Source organism: Eurypyga helias, unplaced genomic scaffold (genome assembly GCF_000690775.1).
Source record: "Eurypyga helias isolate BGI_N326 unplaced genomic scaffold, ASM69077v1 scaffold984, whole genome shotgun sequence".
Classification (NCBI taxonomy): domain Eukaryota; kingdom Metazoa; phylum Chordata; class Aves; order Eurypygiformes; family Eurypygidae; genus Eurypyga; species Eurypyga helias.
The window spans coordinates 125,524-144,766 of NW_010244111.1; the positions used below are offsets into that span (position 1 = coordinate 125,524).

General features: G+C 39.7%; 1 protein-coding gene across 1 annotated transcript in view; it reads right to left on the reverse strand.

Annotated features, from left to right (window-relative positions):
• The window catches only part of GFRA1 (GDNF family receptor alpha 1), a 142,292-nt gene that overhangs the window by 50,624 nt on the left and 72,425 nt on the right, over positions 1–19,243 (reverse strand). Inside the window, exon 4 of the mRNA XM_010149623.1 lies at positions 1,201–1,540. Within this exon, the coding sequence (XP_010147925.1) occupies positions 1,201–1,540 (340 nt within the window). The remainder of the gene's footprint in view (positions 1–1,200; positions 1,541–19,243) is intronic.

Genomic DNA, 19,243 nt, shown 5'->3' on the forward strand with positions numbered 1-19,243 from the left:
TTCTGAGACTTTCACAAACTGCAATAGCATCAGCTATGAAGGTGATGAATGCAACTCACTGGACTGAAATGAGAACCCTGCTCTGATTTAAATCTGCTCTAATTTGTGTCAGACACTGCTTGCCTCCTCACCTGTGAACAACACTCGGGCACATCTGATGGGCTACGGCTAAGCGTAACACCAGCAGCAGACATGTCATAAACAAACATCAAAGTAAATATTTTACCAGGCATATGTAAGCACTTATTAAGATGTATATCACATCTTCAATGTCCTTGACATTTTACAATAGTGTTTATTTCCTTGCTTGCTAATTCACAGAACTGGATAATCTGCAAGGAATTTACACATTAGAAATGAGCAAGGTTTTTGGGCATAACTTCACAAATAGGATATTAGCACAACATCATTCTAATATAAACATACACAATGCTAAGTAGGAATAGAGTGTTTCCTAAGGGCAGAGGAGCTCCTGTATGCCACTGTTGCGTGACAACCTGCAGGGAACTTGCTGGAGACAAAAAGACCCAGTTTGTGCTGTGTCCAGGCTGAACACGAAGAGGAAAGAGGCTGAGAATTAGGTCAGTGAATCTGTGACCCGCTAGTTATATCAGCCCAGCACTCTTGTCAGGAGAGGGGAGATAAAACAATTCAAAGCCTAAAACAGCTCTAAGAAGATAGTGGCATCCAGTCTACAAATGTGGACTCCTTTTCTTTCCATGAAGAAAAAGCCCACAACTAGGCTGTGTACTGTGACCATTTATAAAGCCCAACACGTGGCTTGTATTCACAGTTATTAGTGCTCACATGTAAGATTATAATGAAAATAAATCCCATTCGAACACATCATTCTATTGTCACCTGGTCACTAATAGGATATAAAAATCATTCTGAGACATCATTTCACAGAGACACCTAATGAAAATGTTTCAAACAAAGATCTGTAAAAATTAAACTGGAGGCTTAATAATTCCTCTGTAATGTGAAGGAGTAGCTGTGAACAGTTTTGGAGGAGGCACACACTGTAACTAGATGCAGGGTCTTGTTATTTTGTTAAGGTTGTCAGAGGCATTTGCTTTTTTCCCCGACTCATCCTTTTCCTTAGTGGACATTCTGACCCTGAGTCCTGGCAAATCCAGCAGTACCAAAAAGTTCTCTCTGGTACCTCATTAATCACTCCCCTGCCATTTGCTATCTTACCTGCAGATGTAATTCTTCTTGCAGGATTCTTGTAAATTCAGGCAGTTTGGTTTCTCCCTGTCCTCATATGAACACACAGGAACAATAGTCTGCCGTCTCCTTTCTGTACAGGCTACGTCTCGACAGGAGCAGAAGAGCATCCCGTAGCTGTGCTTTGGGGGAACTTTGTCAAAAAATAGCCGGAGGGCCTTATGACACTTCCGCTTGTTACAGATTTCATTAGACGTGCTGCTGGTGCAGGGGGTTATGTAAGCAGATCTGAACCTCTTGCAGGTATCATTTAGGTTACAAGCTTTTGCTGCATCCAAGCAATTGTTCCCCTTTGAAAGTACTGGCTCCACTAGAAAAAACAACACAACAGCAGTAAGAAATGCGTCACATTTATATTGTGTTTTGATGTTCGCGTTTATTTCACTGTTAACGAGATCCTGATTATACATTTGTTACGTACCAAACTTTCAGTGCCAGAAACTGCGACCAGTTTCTTAGGGTAATGGTTTAACGAGCGAACAGGAGCACAGGCATGCGTTAAGGTCAGAACGCTGGCAAGTGAGTGACGATTACACTGGGCAGGCTGTACTTCATCTTCTTGGTAGCAGGCATGCAGGATGGACATTGGGTAAGACTTGGACTCGCTAAAAAGCTATTAAAATCACTGATAAATTGCAGGGGACACATTTGGCCCTTTGCACAGGAACACAGTGAGAACGTGGGCTCCTAACTCTGGTTTTGCAAAGCTGTGACATTTTTGGATTTTTCCCTTGACCAGTATAAATAACATTCAGTGTCTACACCAGGTAACAACATTTAAATACAACTTGTGTACTCTGCAGAGTGTAAAAGCCACTTGCCTCTTAGTACAGATTTGAGGTCTGAAAGCAGCCCACCCAGACAGAAAGGAAAGCAGGGGCAGCCCCATGACTGTGAGCTCTCGAAGGCCACCCACAAGGCCTGTCAGCTCCATGCTTAGGTAAAGACATTGCTGTAAGATCTATAGATGCCACCTGAATGAACCTCGAAAGGTTTATGAAGTCTAGAAGCTTTGAAAGAGCTGACGTAGAATTAACAAGTGGCTGTGAAAGAAACATTTTAAAACAAGAAGTATGTCTCTCACACACACACACACGCATACTCTATAAGAAGTTATAGAAAAAAAAAACTCAGATAAAAGTTAAGACTATAATTACACATTTAATTTTGCAATACATTATCCACATATTAAAACCCAATATAAGCTTTGCTTGAAAATGAAGGCAACTGGCATTAGAATGCAAAATTCAATAAAGAATAATCATAGAGGGTGGTGAGGCACTGGAACAGGTTGTCCAGAGAAGCTGTGGATGCCCCATTCCTGGAAGTATTCAAGGCCAGGCTGGATGAGGCTTGGAGCAACCTAGTCTAGTGGAGTGTGTCCCTGCCCATGGCAGGGGGCTTGGAACTAGATGGTCTTTAAGGTTCCTTCCAACACAAACCATTCCATGATTCTATGTAGTACTGCTCTGGATATTAGGATTGCCAACATCACAGATCCAAGTAAATACACTAACTTCCCATTGCTACAGAATTTGCAAGCTGAAGAAAGCATATTTTGCAAATATCTAAAATACAGCACCAACCTCTTAGTGGGGCTGGCCAAAGAGAAAACATCTCAGAAGATCTAAAGACTTAAGATCTTCTTAATAAAAGCTTTTTTCCTATATTTTCCAGCTGTTCCCAAAAGCTCAGTCCAAGACCCTTCTGTAACTCAGTGCCACTCTTCTCTGTTCTCCTACCAGTTTGCCTCCCACTCCCAGATTAGGATATTCACCTTTTATATTTTTCCATGTGAGGAGAGGATGATGTAGCTTGGCTGACGTGGTTCACTGACGTACCGCAATTGCCTGAACTGACTGTGCCCAAGATGGGCAAGATACAGCACCTGCTACTATTCCCTGTATCTTACCTACCCAGAAATAATGTAGTGCGTAAGTAACATTAGACTTGATTTTCACTCTAGCGGTATTCACTATGTTCAGTGGGTTCGTACACTTAAGATTTGTACATTCAGTATTCATGCTCCAAGCCCTTCCCAATCACAGTTTCTTACAGAATAAACCACAACTTTTTTCTTCGTAAAAAGTTACACAAATTACAAAATTATAACCATGCAATATTTGACTATAAATTAACAGAGCCAAGTATTTCTTATAATAGCAGCCTACCACAGTTTAAGCAACACCAGATGCAGAAGAGATGAGATATCCAATATACAACCCTCTCATAAACTTGTAACTTTTTTATATAAAAATGTTATTACATTAGCATACAACTATAATCTTAACTACAAACTCTCACAGTTATTTTTATACAGTATATAGAATTACATGTTTAGTACAAATATAATTACTATGTAATCTTCAGGGCATATAATTATGCAATATATGAATAGTACATGCTAATTACTATGCGATTGCAGAGTAATTACATGGTTATTTGTGCCTGGAAGTCAATTGCTGAATTCCACTCTTTAAAACAAGATTCCGTGGAAGAGCATTTCAATACAAACTGACATCAGCTTTCTGTGTGATATATTATAAATCATACTTTAAAAGAAAACCCAAGATGTAGTAAAGCACCTCTTCACTGATAATCATATACGCGGTTTTCATTAAGGGTCTAAATGCTGATACAGAATTAAGAAGCACTGTGAACATGAACAGCTCAAAAATCAAAATTGACAGGTTAATCAATCTTTTTAAAAAAAGGAGCACAAGCCAATTCAATGACCACACAAAGGTTATGTGAAAGCAGTGAAAGTTATCCTGCATGAAAGCTGAATTAGGTGCAAATTTTCATAAACAATAGTTATGCTAATTTATATTTTAATACAATTTGTGTCTACCCAAGACTTGTAATCCTCCACACGTCAACTCTGTACACGGACCAGGTCTTTTGGTGTTTGGTTTTGGTTTTTGTAGAACTACCCCTGGCTGTAACTTGCCACTTGCTTTTTCCACTTTGCTACCTACGTATCTAGCTATTGTTTCTGGCATATTTATCATCACATTATAAAAATTATTTCTACCTTTTAAATCCAAGACTAACATACAGCACATGAGAGATGCATCAACTCCATCTGAATTAAAGACTGACTGAACCAACTCTTCTCATTAATGCTAGCTTCTCTCAAGCTTTTAAATCATGTTTTAATGCAAAATTTACAATCCAGAACATACTTCATGCTTTATTTTTATTGCAACAGTATAATATAATTATTCCTAAGTTCTGTGGTAACTACAAACAGTTAATACTGAGAGTGTCTCTGAGGATTACTTACACAGCAGTAATACATAAGGTCAAAGTTTCACCCAGCTTCTGTTCCGCAAAGCTAAAATTATTAAGACAGGCAGGAGTTTGGCTCTTACCAGGTACTGAGTACATTAAGAGCAAATGGATCTAATCCAGAACTGCTTTTTCTGCCAGCATCCTTTGGGAAAGGTCTATGTAAAGACACCCTTTTTCAGTTCCCGTCTCTCTTGGAGCACTTGGATGCGGACCGAAGGTGATCAGAGCAGCAGTCTGGGACAAGAAACGATTCCCTCCCACCACCATTTCCCCACCCAGAGCTTCCTCTCTCCCAAGTCCACTTTGCCTTGGGCCCATCTGGAAACCCCTGACAAACCATGCAGCTCTTCACTCCTGCCAAATCACAGCAGGCTCCAGGGTAAGCTACTTCCAGGCAGGCAGTAAGGGATGCCTCACGCCTGTGTGGGAGGTGCTGGTTCCCACCGCAGCAAGGGGCCCAGCAGAGCAGACCCGTGAACACCGGGACACTGCCTCCCTCCCCACAGAAGTCACCACCAGCTGCGAGCCCTATCCTGGAGTGGTGCAGGCAAGGCCATGGCGAACGCAGCCAGAGCCAGGAGCTGCTGCCTTGGTGGGAGCAGCAGCTCTCAACATTTGTACAATTAGGATGCCTAAAAATGTCCTCCTACCACGCCCTTTGCTGTACACAACTTGCAAAAACTCTGGGGCAGCAGTAATGGCTTCCTGATGCCAACTTACCTCTACACAGGTCTTACAGCGCGTGTAACATGGGAGGGCAAAGCGAGAAGTTTTCTGATAAACTTTACCAATGAAAAGGCAGGCCTTTTATTATAGTATAAGGTGTTACCATTCTGATATTTGTTATTTCCTGAGCCCCCCACACCTATAGAATGATAGAATCATAGAATGGTTTGGGTTGGAAGGGACCTTAAAGATCACCTAGTTCCAACCCCCCTGCCATGGGCAGGGACACCTGGTCCAACGCTGCTACTGCTGTGACAGTTCTGGACTCCAGCTTCCATATGAGAGCACAAAGACAGCCAAACGCTCCAGTCTTTTACCCAGAGAGGTTTCTAAAGTTTTAATAGGGCTTCCCCTGCTCTGTGTGATCCTCCTTATGCTCCACCCTATTTCACAGACTCTTCACCTTCATCTTTCACCTTCCTTGCATTTCCATTGCTATTTCGTTTCTGCAGCCACTGAGCCTTTGGCTGTCTCCTCAACTCCTGTTAACTCCATGGTGCACAACAAGGGATTCTCAGTCAATATTGGTAGCTTCTTATTTGTGCTCCCACTAGACGGAAGGAGTTAAAGAACTATTACTTGTTCTATAAGATTCTTATTAAACAGCAAAACGGACACAGCTTTCAATTTTCTTACAGTACATAAAAAAAATTTACTGAGGTTGCCATTAAAATTACAATTACTATTTGCAAGTAATTAGCCTTAGTAGGTTTTCTAAGGTTTTTAGTGAAGGGGATGCTGTAACGAGAGCAGTAAATGCTAATGTCATGGATGCCAAAATCACAAAGTGATCAAGATGAACACATGAGTGCACATGAAGAATATGGCATACCAGAACCTAAAAACAACCAGAATAGAAGAGAACCATGTTCCCACTTTCATAAACGTGCTGCTATATGGTTCACCAAAGCACTTCTGCTATGTAGGAAGAACAGATTCAAAAAATAAGTAAAGCATGGGAAATCTGCATCTTAATGGATTTAAATAAACTATCATTTTCCTGGACAACTTATTTCTAAATGGCAGAGGAAAAACAAGTCACCCCTGAGAAATCATGATGATGCACATGACATGCTCATGTTATTCTGAGGTTCTATTTGTCTTCTACTCAGCTTTTAGAGAATAGTTAGGCCTACTTCAAACCTTTTCCATAATCTTGATAAGCACATGCTTTACTTTTTAAAATCAAAGCTAACACATTATCAGCTATACCCATGGCTTTCGTAGTACTACCAAATATAACAATATGCATGTTGAAATTACATGTACAGTAGGTACACCGGGTGACAAGAATGTTGAGACTGACTCCTGTGTGCAGAAGAGCACACCCAGGGCTAGAGCAACAAAAGGACTAAACCAAAACCGCCTAAACTGAGACTTCAGGTTCCTGAGACCAAAGCTGGAACATGTTACAATCCTGGTCAGTCCTTCCCAGTGCTGAGCATGCAAGTCTTTGGTAACTCAAATTCCACAGGTCCCTAGAATTCTTTTCTGAACAGATACATAAATCCACCCAAGGAAGCAAAGACTATCTCCTCTCCAAGCCCTGTAGAGATTAAGAACATTTACATTGCTTAGTGTGAACCAACAGACGTGATTTGGAAGTGTTCATCACTACCATGTTCTGCACAACTGCTATGCCCAAAGTCTATCTCAAAACCCCAGCTTTTGTTTTTATTAGATTCATCCACTACTGACTCATCAGTCAGGATCTAGGAGACTTGGGTTCAGTGCCTTCCCACACCTGGAGACTCTGGATCGCTGCTTTCATTTCCCAGAAGGATTCTCAAACATCTCGCTGTGGGATGTCAAAAAGGTGCATGGGAAGTTGTGCATATTGCAAAACACAAAAGAGAGCATGATGTTTCAGCCCCAGGATGAGAGCTCTCCCTGAGAGGCAGATTGCTGGGTTCTGGCCTGCACCCAGGAAAGAGTTATTTCTCTTACAAGATTCTCTTACAACCGGGATTCCCTTCCTGAAGATGAGCAATGACTGGAAACCGGGATTCCCTTCCTGAAGATGACTCCCTTAATTGTAAGTCTGCAGAGGCATGAATCCACTTGTGCTCTCTTCTTCTAATCTCTTCTAAAAAAAAACACATAATGCTTCCTATACCACAGCTCCTCTCCTTCCTTCCAGAACAACCTACTCCCTCATCCATAGGGCAGTCTCCCAGGCTTTGTGAAAACCCATAGAGAAGAGCACAGAGCACAGCCATCCCACTTCCTCCAAGACTACTCCGATCACTAAGCTAATGAGTAAAGCACCATGACATCTTCTGCTAGGTGCCCATTAAAAGAAGCCCAGCCCTCTACTACCAGGAGCGCACACCAATTGCTGTGTAGGCAGACGCACCCCCCTGAGGCTGTGAAACTGGCTCCTCAGGTTCAAAGTCTTCCAACAAATCTGTCTCCTTATTTCTTACTGTCCATCTAGAGATCTACTGTGGGTTTTTTTTCTGTTGGTTGTTTGGGGTTGGGTTTGGTTGGTTGGTTAGTTTCGTATTTTTACATAGTATTCCCTGTGCAGTTTATAAGGATTCTGGGCATCTTTAGACATCACCTGGATGCAGGAACTCCTGACTTTACACACCTAAATCTCTCCCTTGGTCTGTTTCTGGATGTTTAATCCTACTAAAAGGGCCACATGCCATGTTCACCACTAGATCTGGCCTCTAATTCTTAGCATCACTCTTATCTCCATTTAGAGTTAGCTCCTGGTACATTTAATTGACTATTTCCTGCTGCATTTAACAGACATTACAGATGAAGACTGCTGAGAAAACACCTACGCTGGATATTTGTTGATGAAAAAGGGGAGAAATTATTTATTAAGATTTCCTTTCATACTTTCAGTCTTTTCTGGGGAGGAATGGGGAAAGGCTGAGCAGAAAAAACAGGTGGCTGAGCACTGTGGGTTGGCTGAGGGACATCTGCTCAATTTATAGCTTATGTAAGAGGAAAGTTCACCCTACAGTGAACTGGTTTAAATTTCTACTCAATGACAGCAGCAAGGGAGAGGAAGCTGTGCTCCCCAGTGCTAACAACATTGTGGTCTGCTGCTGAAATTCGGTCTTCACTCACACAGATATCCTGACCTATCAACTTTCATTTCTGATACAAATCTAATGAAAGGTTATGCTTTTCCCTATTTTCCCTAATGTTCCGCATGGCACTGAAGACAGCAGCTTTGCATTATTTTCATGCCAGCATAGTAAGATCAATTTCATTCACTAGAGTTTTTCTGAATTTTCAATAATCTAAGTTCAATAAGTTGGTTCTTTAATGTTGCTTTTACTTCTTCTGTCCAAGGTATCTCACAAGGGAGGCAAAAAGGTATGAATAAACATAGGCACTACCTATGCAGTTGATCATAGCAGTTGCAGTCTGATCCAGTCACTGTATCTCACATCACTGCACCAAAGATTTCACAGTTGTACGCTGAAGAGTTTTAGGGTGTAAAGGTCATTTTAATGTATCAACACTGCACTAGCATTAGGGATGGATTATGCATAACTGGGACCATATAGAGAATATTGTTTTTCTGAGGCAGTGATCTCAGTCATTCCATATACAATTCATGCTCTGTACTGAGTCAGAGGCTGGTTTTGTGATGTGGAAGGCTATTGCCACAGTTTCAGCTGAGTTCTTCTAATTGATTTCCCCTTAAAATATTCAAAGTGAAAATGTGTTACTGCATATGCTCTCATGTTATACAGTTCAGTATTTTATTATTAGCTAAATACTAAGTCAACAGAATTGAGAAGGAACTAGCACACACAGAAATACAGAATAAATGTGTGAAAATATTCAAACCTACACGGTTGCCATGAGAAGTGATTTACTGCATGCGAGTTCTCAAGACACAGTGAGGGACTGTTTACCAAAGTCACACCAATTTACAGGGCAACTTTCAGCATTTCTTTTTATTACTGCAGAATTGAATTCACAACTTGTTTCCTCTTTTCCTCAGACTTGATTAATTACCGTGTTAACATAACTACTGTTCTCCTGCTTATAATGGGCTCCCTCTAAAGTGCTGCCCCAGCAAAATAAACCAGGAGAAAGCTTCTAGCTCTTTGCTCTAGCATTGCAATCCTTTCTAATCTCACTATTTTTCAAATTTATGTTCCATTCCAATGAAGCTTGTGTGAATATTATAGCAAATCAGATGATACAAGGTTATGACCCTTGTAATTGATCCTTCAAAGTTCTTTTTGCTTTTTCCAGTTGACGTGGTAAAAATTACATTTAGATGTGCTTGTTGACACTTGAGAATTCACTTTGTTGGTCATATTCACTGTTTCAGAGAGATCATGTTACATAATGATGTATTTCTAGTGCTTTATTTCTTCTATACCTACAACCCCATTAAGCTGTAAGCAAACCTCCCGTGGGGCTGTAAGACTACAAGTACCAAGGGGGCAATGCTTCCACACTGTTCTGGGAGGGTATAGCTGGAGAAAGTATTATGTGAGGATACGGGGTTAAACATTAGCTACAATTTAAAAATATTTTCAAATAACTAGAAGCATAAAATAAAAACTTAAATTTCCATTTGTAGAAAAATATGCATTTTAATGTACATAGACCATGTATGACAGCCCTAGAAATCAGTTATCTGTACCAATGGTTTTTGTATCACATGACGACTGGAATAAAGTGATTAATTGGACTGTCTCAGTAAATGCAATCATTACACTTTTAATTAACCTTTTCAACCTCTTGCACCTTTTAGTTTTGTTATACATTATATTTTTCCACTTTTCCAGTTATTATGCTTGACTAAGCTTAAAACAATGCAGACTTGTGTTAGAAAGATAAGAAACACAATTCAATCGACTCTTACTGTTCCTAAGAGGAAAATACCACTGATACTGTCATCATGCGGGTAGTTATAAATCAGGTGGAGGACAGACTTTCTGAACTCTGTGGCTGCGTTCCCATCTAATTTTTGTTTTGGCAGCGCACTGTTATTTAATGGCTCTGGGTACCAGGAAACTAGCTTTTGAAAATTCTTTCTCAACCTAGTTATAATTACTCCGTATAAATCATACAATGATCAATTATAATAATCTTAGCTTCATCCATTATTTAAACGGAGCATTTGAATCTACGCAGCAGGAGTGCAGGAAATTCCAGCGTCCTCTCTGCTCACTAACGACTGCTTTATTCCTGAAGTCATGCCAGTTGCAGAAAAGAAGGGGCCAGATACGCTCTCAGCTATGACATCGAAACCTGAAATAACCACAGATCTCGGACAAGGAAAGGGTTTTGGCCCTGAATATGGTACTTTTTCTAACCACACTAGCTTCCTGCTATTGAACTAAATTCAACATGAGATTTTGGTTTCTTTACATTGATGCACCAAAATCAGAGGAGTTCTTCTACAATTGTATACACTAGAAGCACTGTATATTCTTACTTCAAAATGGCTTAGATCTTTCTCGTGTGCATGCATACAGAATAGACACGTTTGTATTCACACATGTATATGTACATAGAATGTATGCAGACTATTTGGCTGAATGTCTCATTTCACAAGAAAGCTACATATATGTGTATTGATAAGTATGAGAAATAATCCAAGTGGTTTTGTTAAACTCTAGGCTGATTCTAAGATATCTGAACTCAGTGTGATTGGAATGATAAGTCTGATGGTAAGAGGAAAGACACTACAAGGAAACAAAATTTCACAAAGGCTCAAGCAAAACATCCAAACATTTTTCAGAAAAACTTAAAAACTATAACTGGATTTCAATTAAGTAATAAGGATTTTTAGAGCATTTTAATGAATTAACAATATATTTTTGACTATGCAAGATGTTAAGCTTATGATTATTACTTTTTTGTACCTTGTCCTATTTCAGTCTCTGCCATAATATATGCTATAAAATGTAAACATATATTCTGGTTTGAGGTTTATTATTTTGAAATTTTTCAACACATATTTTAATGTTTCAACTACCTGCCAAGAATTGCTTTGTCAATAAGGCTGTATTTTTCTGGTTTAACTTTTTTTATTTCATAAAACAATAAAGCTATTAAAATGTGGGAAGTGAACACATAAAAAGTCCTAGGGTATATTAAAAAAAAATAAAGCAGTGCTTTTGCACATACAGAACCACACTTTTTGTCAGCATCAAAAGAAAGAGTAATTAGTGAACCAACATGAAAGAGGTCAAAGGTGGGAATGTGAATACTGTCTGGCACACCAGGAAAAGAAAGCCCTCAAGTTAGACTATGAATGTACATGCAACTAGGCACGACTCCAACACCGGGAACAAAAATATAAATCCATACGTGCAAATTTGGGAATCACATGAAATTTGTCCATGGGCAAAGTACAAGAAGAAGCGCAACAAATAGTGCATGTCAAAATTAACTGGTAGGATTTAAAATCTTTTTTTTTTTTAATAAGAGGCAAATATAACCCACAGAAACTTTGGTCTTCGTAAAGTCCTAAAAAATTTGCCATATTTAGATTCAAGTGGAAAAACGAGGAGTGGAGGAAGGAGCACTTCTGATAGCAGGAAGGAAATTCTAGTAAGACAAGACCTCATACATGATAAAGCTGGCATTCATATTTGATCTTAGAATCTCAAGGTTGGAAGGGATTTCATACAAGAATCAACCCTCCTGTCCCACAGCCAGACCAGCTATAGTCAGAATGAACCCCTGATACTCAAGTCCATAGGACCAGAGGGTATTCCTGGAAAAGTGCTGAGGGATCTGGCCTGTGACACTGTGAGGCCGTTCTCCTTTTCATAGGTCTTGGTGATCGGGGGAACTTCCCGATGACTGAAGTAAAGCAAACGTCACAAATACCTTCAAGAAGGGCAAAGAGGGAGTAACAGGTGGGTCAGCCTAGCCCCAGTGGGAGGGACAGTTATTGAGCAAGCTCTTCTTGAAGCCATATCCATGCAGATAAAGGACAAGAAGGTGATGAAAAACAGTCAGCATGGATTTATCAAGGCCAAGTCAGGCATGACTGCCTTCTACATTGAGATGACTGGTTCAGTGGGCAGGGGGAGAGCTCAGTGTCAGTTTACACTGACTTTAGCAAGCCTTCTGATACACTCTTCCACATTAATCTGTGCAGCCAAATTAGAAACACAGAGCTTGGACGGGAGGACTACAGGGTGGAAACTGGCCCTGCTCTGAGTGGGACCTCAGTGACCTCCAAAGTTCTCTTCCCACTTTAATTATCTGCCTAATCTATGTTCTAACCTGTTTTTCAATAACTCCACAGCCTCTGTAAAGAGCTATACAGTATTCCCTGTACATCCCATTAGATTTTTTTCCTGGTATCTAATCTATCACTTCCTGCAATGTAATTCCCCTGTTTCCTTCCCAACTACTCCTTTCCTCTTAGCAATGGCTTTTGAACTTCTTGAAGACTGTCATTCTCCCATCACTCCATTCTTCTAATGGAGAATGCCAATCCTCCCCACTCTACTAATTCTTTCTTCATGTTTTCCAGATATCTAAACTTATGCTGTTTTATTCTCAGTTTTGAAAAAAAGATAATGGAGATTACCAAAAAAAAAAAAAAGAAATCCATTGACCAAGAACTACTGTACAGGTTGTACTCATGGGATTGCTACAGACAGACAAAACCTGTTAATTCAAGAGTTGCTGAAGCATAGCTTACTCCAGCCTCAAGCAATACCAGTGTAGGTAGGGATGGTTTACACACACTGATAGTCTACTGCAGGAGTATATATTAGTTTTTCTATGACAGCAGCTTGCTCCTGATGGCTATAACCTAAAAAAAAAGAGTCAAAGTATATAAAACCTTAGTAGAAAAATTATCTTGCTTATTCTGCAGTATTACTCTTTTGGAAGGAAAATCAAGAGAGGACAAAGGACTGAAGAAGTGATTGGGAATTGAGTCTGACAACAGCAGCTGATGGGGTAAACCAGGAAACATTTGAAAACAGAGAATGCAGAAAGCTACTCTCTCCAGCATAACAAGAGGAGCTCTACCTTCTCTAAAGCTCTCTTACAACTCCTGTCAGGTAGACAGAGATGTCTCTGTGGTCATGACAAAAGTACATTAGCACAAGTAAAAGAAGAGGCTAAAATCATGGGAGAGCAGCAGTAGGAGAAAGAAGGCAGATTCTCAGTTAGTGACAGCAGCAGTAGGGGTGGGCGAAGGTTGACATCACGGCAGCAGAGAGAGCAATAGAGTCAGAGAACAGCAGAAGACTCAGCAGCTGTGGAGGCACGGAGTCACACCCCCTTTCCCTGCTGCTAGTGAAAACCATTTGGGGCAGTTATCTGGCCTATCTACCAAAAAATATGAGCCTCATTCCATTAATCCATCACCAGCTGCTCTTCTTTTCTCCTGCTCCCAACGCAATCTTGTTGAATACAAACGAATTCGCCATAATGCGGAGAAGGTAACACTGGTAACTCTTGTCTATTCATGGATTTGCTGTGGATGAGCTGCAGTCACAGTGTTGCTGTTGACTTCATCGTTAAGTCTCACTGCTGAGACTTCAAAAGCCAAAGATCAAGGAGATTTGTGCATTGAGACAGGTGTACTTAATGGAACAAGGGAAATAGGATACTTTGGAAATACGTAACTTAAATTATACTGACTCAGAGATTTAACAATGGTTATGATGGTCACTATCCTACTGTGTGTCCAGAAGATAAAACAGTACAAAATGAAGGTAGGGCAGCTCTTATGATGTGTTAATTACCTACATGCAACTATGGGGTTTATTAACTTGAGATCGTTATGTTATTTAATAAATTAGACCACATTAATAATTAGACCTCTGCCTAGTGTCTAAATTACCTTTCACTTCTGCCACATATGACACGTGGCAACAGAGAGGAAGTTTCTTTCTGTTTTGTCTTCAGTGTTCTGGTCTTTTCCCTGTCCTCTGCTGATTCTTCTCTCTGACCTAGTCTGGTTTACGTATACTTATCTCATAAATTTACAACTTCTCTTTTTTTCCAAATGTAAAAACATAGTTTTTTTCAAGTTTTGTCCTGCTTGCCTTTTTCCAAGGCAAGCAGGAATTCAAATTATTTTGACTCCACTATTAACTACATAGCACTCATACCTCTTTCTCAAAATGCTGCCCCCATGCCCCAGCTGTTATTTATTGTCCAGTCAGAAGCCCACTGAACACAGTATTTTGACTTCCATTTGCTTCAATAAACTCTGGATCAAGGTTTTGTGCCCTAATTTAGCCTGTGCTTTAAACCTATTTAAATCAACTAAGCATTTCATTGAGTGCTGTCATGAACTGGGCATCAGCTTACACTCTCCTTGGCTCTGTTTTTAACTCTAAAATACATATGGAATGCATTTGCTTTCATTTAGTGTACATTTTTACAAATATGCAAAGGCACATCTACATAGGAGTAAAGTTAAAAAAAACTGAAAGAGAAAACCAGTGCTACACTAAAATTAATTATTTCAATGTTCAAACACTAAAGTAAAATGAATATCCTCCTAATTAGTGAGGCGTGATCCTCACTAAATAAAATGGCAACACTATTTACATTTAAATAGTTTATTTTATTTAGAATCACTTCACACACATGAACACTACTGAATGCAGCCAGTTGCGGAGGGCACTATTATACCTCTCCTGCACCAGTAACACTGTCAAGAGACACTGGACAAACATGGATAAGAGATACAGAGTGTATAATACTCCTCTAATCAAAACTATAACATTTACCCAAATCGCTATTACTTTTTTTCAAGGTTAACACTCTTGAAAGTGTTACTGCTGCCAGGACTTCAAATCATGAGACTGACATCCCAACTCACGTCCTGCTGGGACACTTGTGCAATATTGACCTATTGCAAGGTTTTGAAATACTAATTCACCAGCATTAACAATATTAGTGACTTTCCCTTCATTATGGGCACAGTGTTGCAGAGACAGCAATTGTACGGGCCACAACAATTGTACAGGGGTAGAGTCATTCCTCTGGCACATGACACAGCCCACTCATGAATATATGACGTGCTAACATGGAGACTACAGCTCCCTGACCCTCCTCACATAAGCACAGCTCTGGTTTATGATAGTTACTCTGCCTTTCTGTGTCACCGTAGCCATGGTCGCAGATGGGTGTGGAGCCTTTGTATTGCTAATTTCTGTCTGCAATCCTTGATGCTTAACCAAACCAAGCAGAAAGCTTCGGAGAGTTTCAGTTTCCCATTTTTCTCTATTTTTCTTGAAGAATGGATTCAGTAGCACCATTAGGAAAATCCTGGCGGAAGGTTAAACTACTTTAGGAACCAGTGCCCCTCACAAGAAGGCTGGTCACGAGTTTCTTCTTGAAACTTGTTGGAGATGGGAAAATATCTCCAACTTGGTCCTGTTGGAGATAGGAAAATAACAGCCTCTTATATATATCTGCTCTTTGTATTTACCTGCTGCTTCCTCCTCATCAAAACCAAAAAAGTGTTTGCTTATATACCTATTGATTAGTGTCAAAAGCAGTATTTTTACGTTCGAATATACTTACAAATGCATATACTTAGTTAAAAAATAGTACTCAGGTTAAAGCCTGTTACTTAATCTGCATCTTGAAGCTAGTGATGGTCTAAAACTGTACTGTGATGCAAGACAGACACTTGAAATAATAAAGAGCCCAAAGCTGCGAAACAAGCACAACACATACCAGAGGAGAGAACAGAATCTCGAGATTCACTACACACTGGATACCACCATGCACATGCATTTATCAGTCACCAACAACTCCTGCTCTCCAAGGCCCTCCTACAACTGTGAAACTTTCACACGTTCAATTAAGTGTACATCCAATGCAATAGTATCGTCCCCTCTGTGATTCAGGAGCACAAGAAAGAAAGATTAAGAACACTATTGAAATCAACACAAAATCTTCAAATAAAATGAATCATGATTAGCTGTTAAAGCTAGAATGATGTAGAAAGGAGAGATATCCACAGTATAGTAGTGCACCAGTAAATAAATAAAGTACAAAAGTCCCACATATTTGACATTTGAAGAACAAAACTATCCATCAATGTCTTGGCATGGATCGATCAAACAAAATGCTACTGCCGAAAACCTAATAGTATAATGGTAATAATGTAGCCATAAAGCTCTTACTCTATAATTGACTGCTTACACTTCAAGCTAGTATGTCTAAAAGAGTGACTAATGTTCACCTAAAGATTTCACTTGTGTTGAATGACAATCAGCTACACCTCACGCTGTGCTCCCTAGATTGCTTACATTGGGTAATTGTTGAGGGTCATAAGCCAGAGGGGAAATAGCCTACTTTAAAATAAGGAAATTTATATGAAGAATGGTATGATAATCTCAAAGGAAAACATACAGTTTCTCATCTGACTGTAAACCACAATGCAATACTCCAGCCAACACATTCCTTTCCTAAAGCAGAAGCATCGGTAGTGACTCCATAAACAGGTCGGAGTACGTTTTATATTTCAAACAGGTATTTAAACTTTCAGCAAGGTATAAAAATTACACTGTATATTTCCCTAAACTACAGACTATATTCTTTGAATAAAGAACATATTTCTGAGAATTTACAGATAGACTAGGCTTTGGTGATATTTTCCTTTGGTAGAGAGGGGGGAACAAATGCAGTTTAACTGAAAGTCAATAGAGTTAATTAGTGTTACAAAACCAAACAGAACTATACACTTCAATGAAATCATCTGTCTTTATCATTTACTTTTGTGATCTTACAGAGCAGATTATCTTAAAAATAGTACAAGATAACACACAGTTTATTTGGTTTTAATTCAGGGAACTAAGATGAATTTAAGCATATTTTTATACTTCCCTGAATTAAAAAAAAATGAAAAAAATTAAGAATAAGTTTGAGTTTTATGAATTTTTTGAGGCCATAATGAGAAATTTGTTTTCTAAATTTCACTGTGAATAAAAATATATTTATAATTAAAATGTTTGGAAGTCTCTAATGGATCATGAGTGTAAGTCAAATTGCCCTGTCGCCTTTGAAATATACTTAAAGGTAATTGGCTAGTCTTAGTGATGTATTTTTAAAGAGTTACCTATTGATTAATAATGTTTCAGTATTAATATAACCTCTTTGTGTGGATCAAGAAACATCAATAGCAGAAACCCGTATTTATCCACAAATTAACTGGGTATAGATCTGTTGCTTTAAGCCAAACGGGGTGCGTTCACTCATTATTTTGCAAGAGGAATGAGGTAACTGTAACAGTGAAGATTAAAGAAAAGCATTGTTTTATATTTTAGCTGCATAGAAGGGATAAAATTCATGGTTTTATGCTCTTGAAGAATGCATAAAGAAGGACACAAGAGCAAAACTCCCACCTGTGGGAATCCATGACAGTAGTTTTATACTTTGGGGCCTTCTGCTCAAATGCTGACTAAAATGAAACGTAGAGTACAAACAGAGGTGGGTTTTTTCCTACCTTCCTTTTTTTTTTTTTAAATCCAGTTAAAAATGGATTAAAGCAGTAAATGATCTTGTCATCTGATCTGTATAGCCAGAGTTCTTGCAGTCACACTCATCTCACTGCCACCCAACAAGCTCCATAAAGACACAGAGGTTTAGTGATTTAGAGATATATTTGAAAATAATACCGTGGCCTGCATGTGGTGAGCGACCACACAAATATACAGCTGAACATGAACTGCTTGACGATGAAAGTTCTCTACCTGAGACTACAGGGTATGTTCACACAGTATATGTAAGTGTGTGAGAAAAAAACTCAGTTAATTTCATAGGAAATGGCAGAAAAAAAGTGCCTTGCCTTCCTACCGCAAACACTGACGAATAAATTCAGGAAAGCCCCATTGTCAAGTACTTTACTAAGTAGTTCAAAACCTGTATTGTGCTGTGAAATCTTAACAAGATCAGAGAAATTCAAGGCTGAAAGGAACTGTAATGGCTATCTAGTTCATCCTCCTGTGGCAAGCCAACCTGAGCCATCCTTTACAAAGCATCTGCCAGTGGAGGGGATGCTACAGCCTCCAGGGTATTACATACAGCACATAGTTATTCTAAAAGCTGGATTTCTTTTCCCCTAACATCTAACCTAAACATCACATACTACAATTCAGAACAATTGACAATTACCCTGTCACAAAGGATATTAGACTGCTTTGACATTTGTTCTTAATGAATCCACACTGACCCTTCCTTATCACTTTACATCCAATGGATGGTTTTAAATCAATTTTTTTTTTATATCATTCTTCCAAGCACTGAGATTGGGACCTGGATCATAATTCCCTGGGCCTTTTTCCTAGGTTTATTTTATTGATGGTGTGTGCACACTTATTTATTTATTTTAAATAAGGTAGGCACTATGTTAGTCTTTCCCCAGACCCCTGGGATCCCCTCTTTCTTCCATGAGTTCTCAAAGATAATTGCTAATGGTATAGCAACAGCTTCAGCTGTTTAGGTACGCTAAAATGAATTTCATCAGGCTTTTGGAGTGTTTTCAGGCCATCAGAAGGAAAAAACTTAACATTTCCTGTGTGTTTTTCTTCCTTTCTACTCAAGACACAATTGCCACCTAAGCACCACATCTACACATCTTTTAAATCCCTCCACAGATGGTGACTCAGCCACTTCCCTGGGCAGCCCCTTCCAATGCTTAACAGACCTTCTGGGGAAAACCTTTCTCCTAATATCCAATCTAAACCTCCCCAGCACAACTCAAAGACATTTCCTCTTGTCCCATCACTTGTCACTTGGGAGAAGAGACCGAGCCCCACCTCTCTGCACCCTCCTTTCAGGGAGCTGTAGAGAGCGATAAGGTCTCCCCTTGAGCATCCTCTTCTCCAGGCTGAACATCCCCAGCTCCCTCAGCTGCTCCTCACAGGACTTGTGCTCCAGACCCTTCCCCAGCTCCGCTCCCTTCTCTGGACATGCTCCAGCCCCTCAGTGTCTTTCTTGCAGTGAGGGGCCCAGAACTGAACCCAGGATGCGAGGTGCAGCCTCACCAGTGCCCAGTACAGGG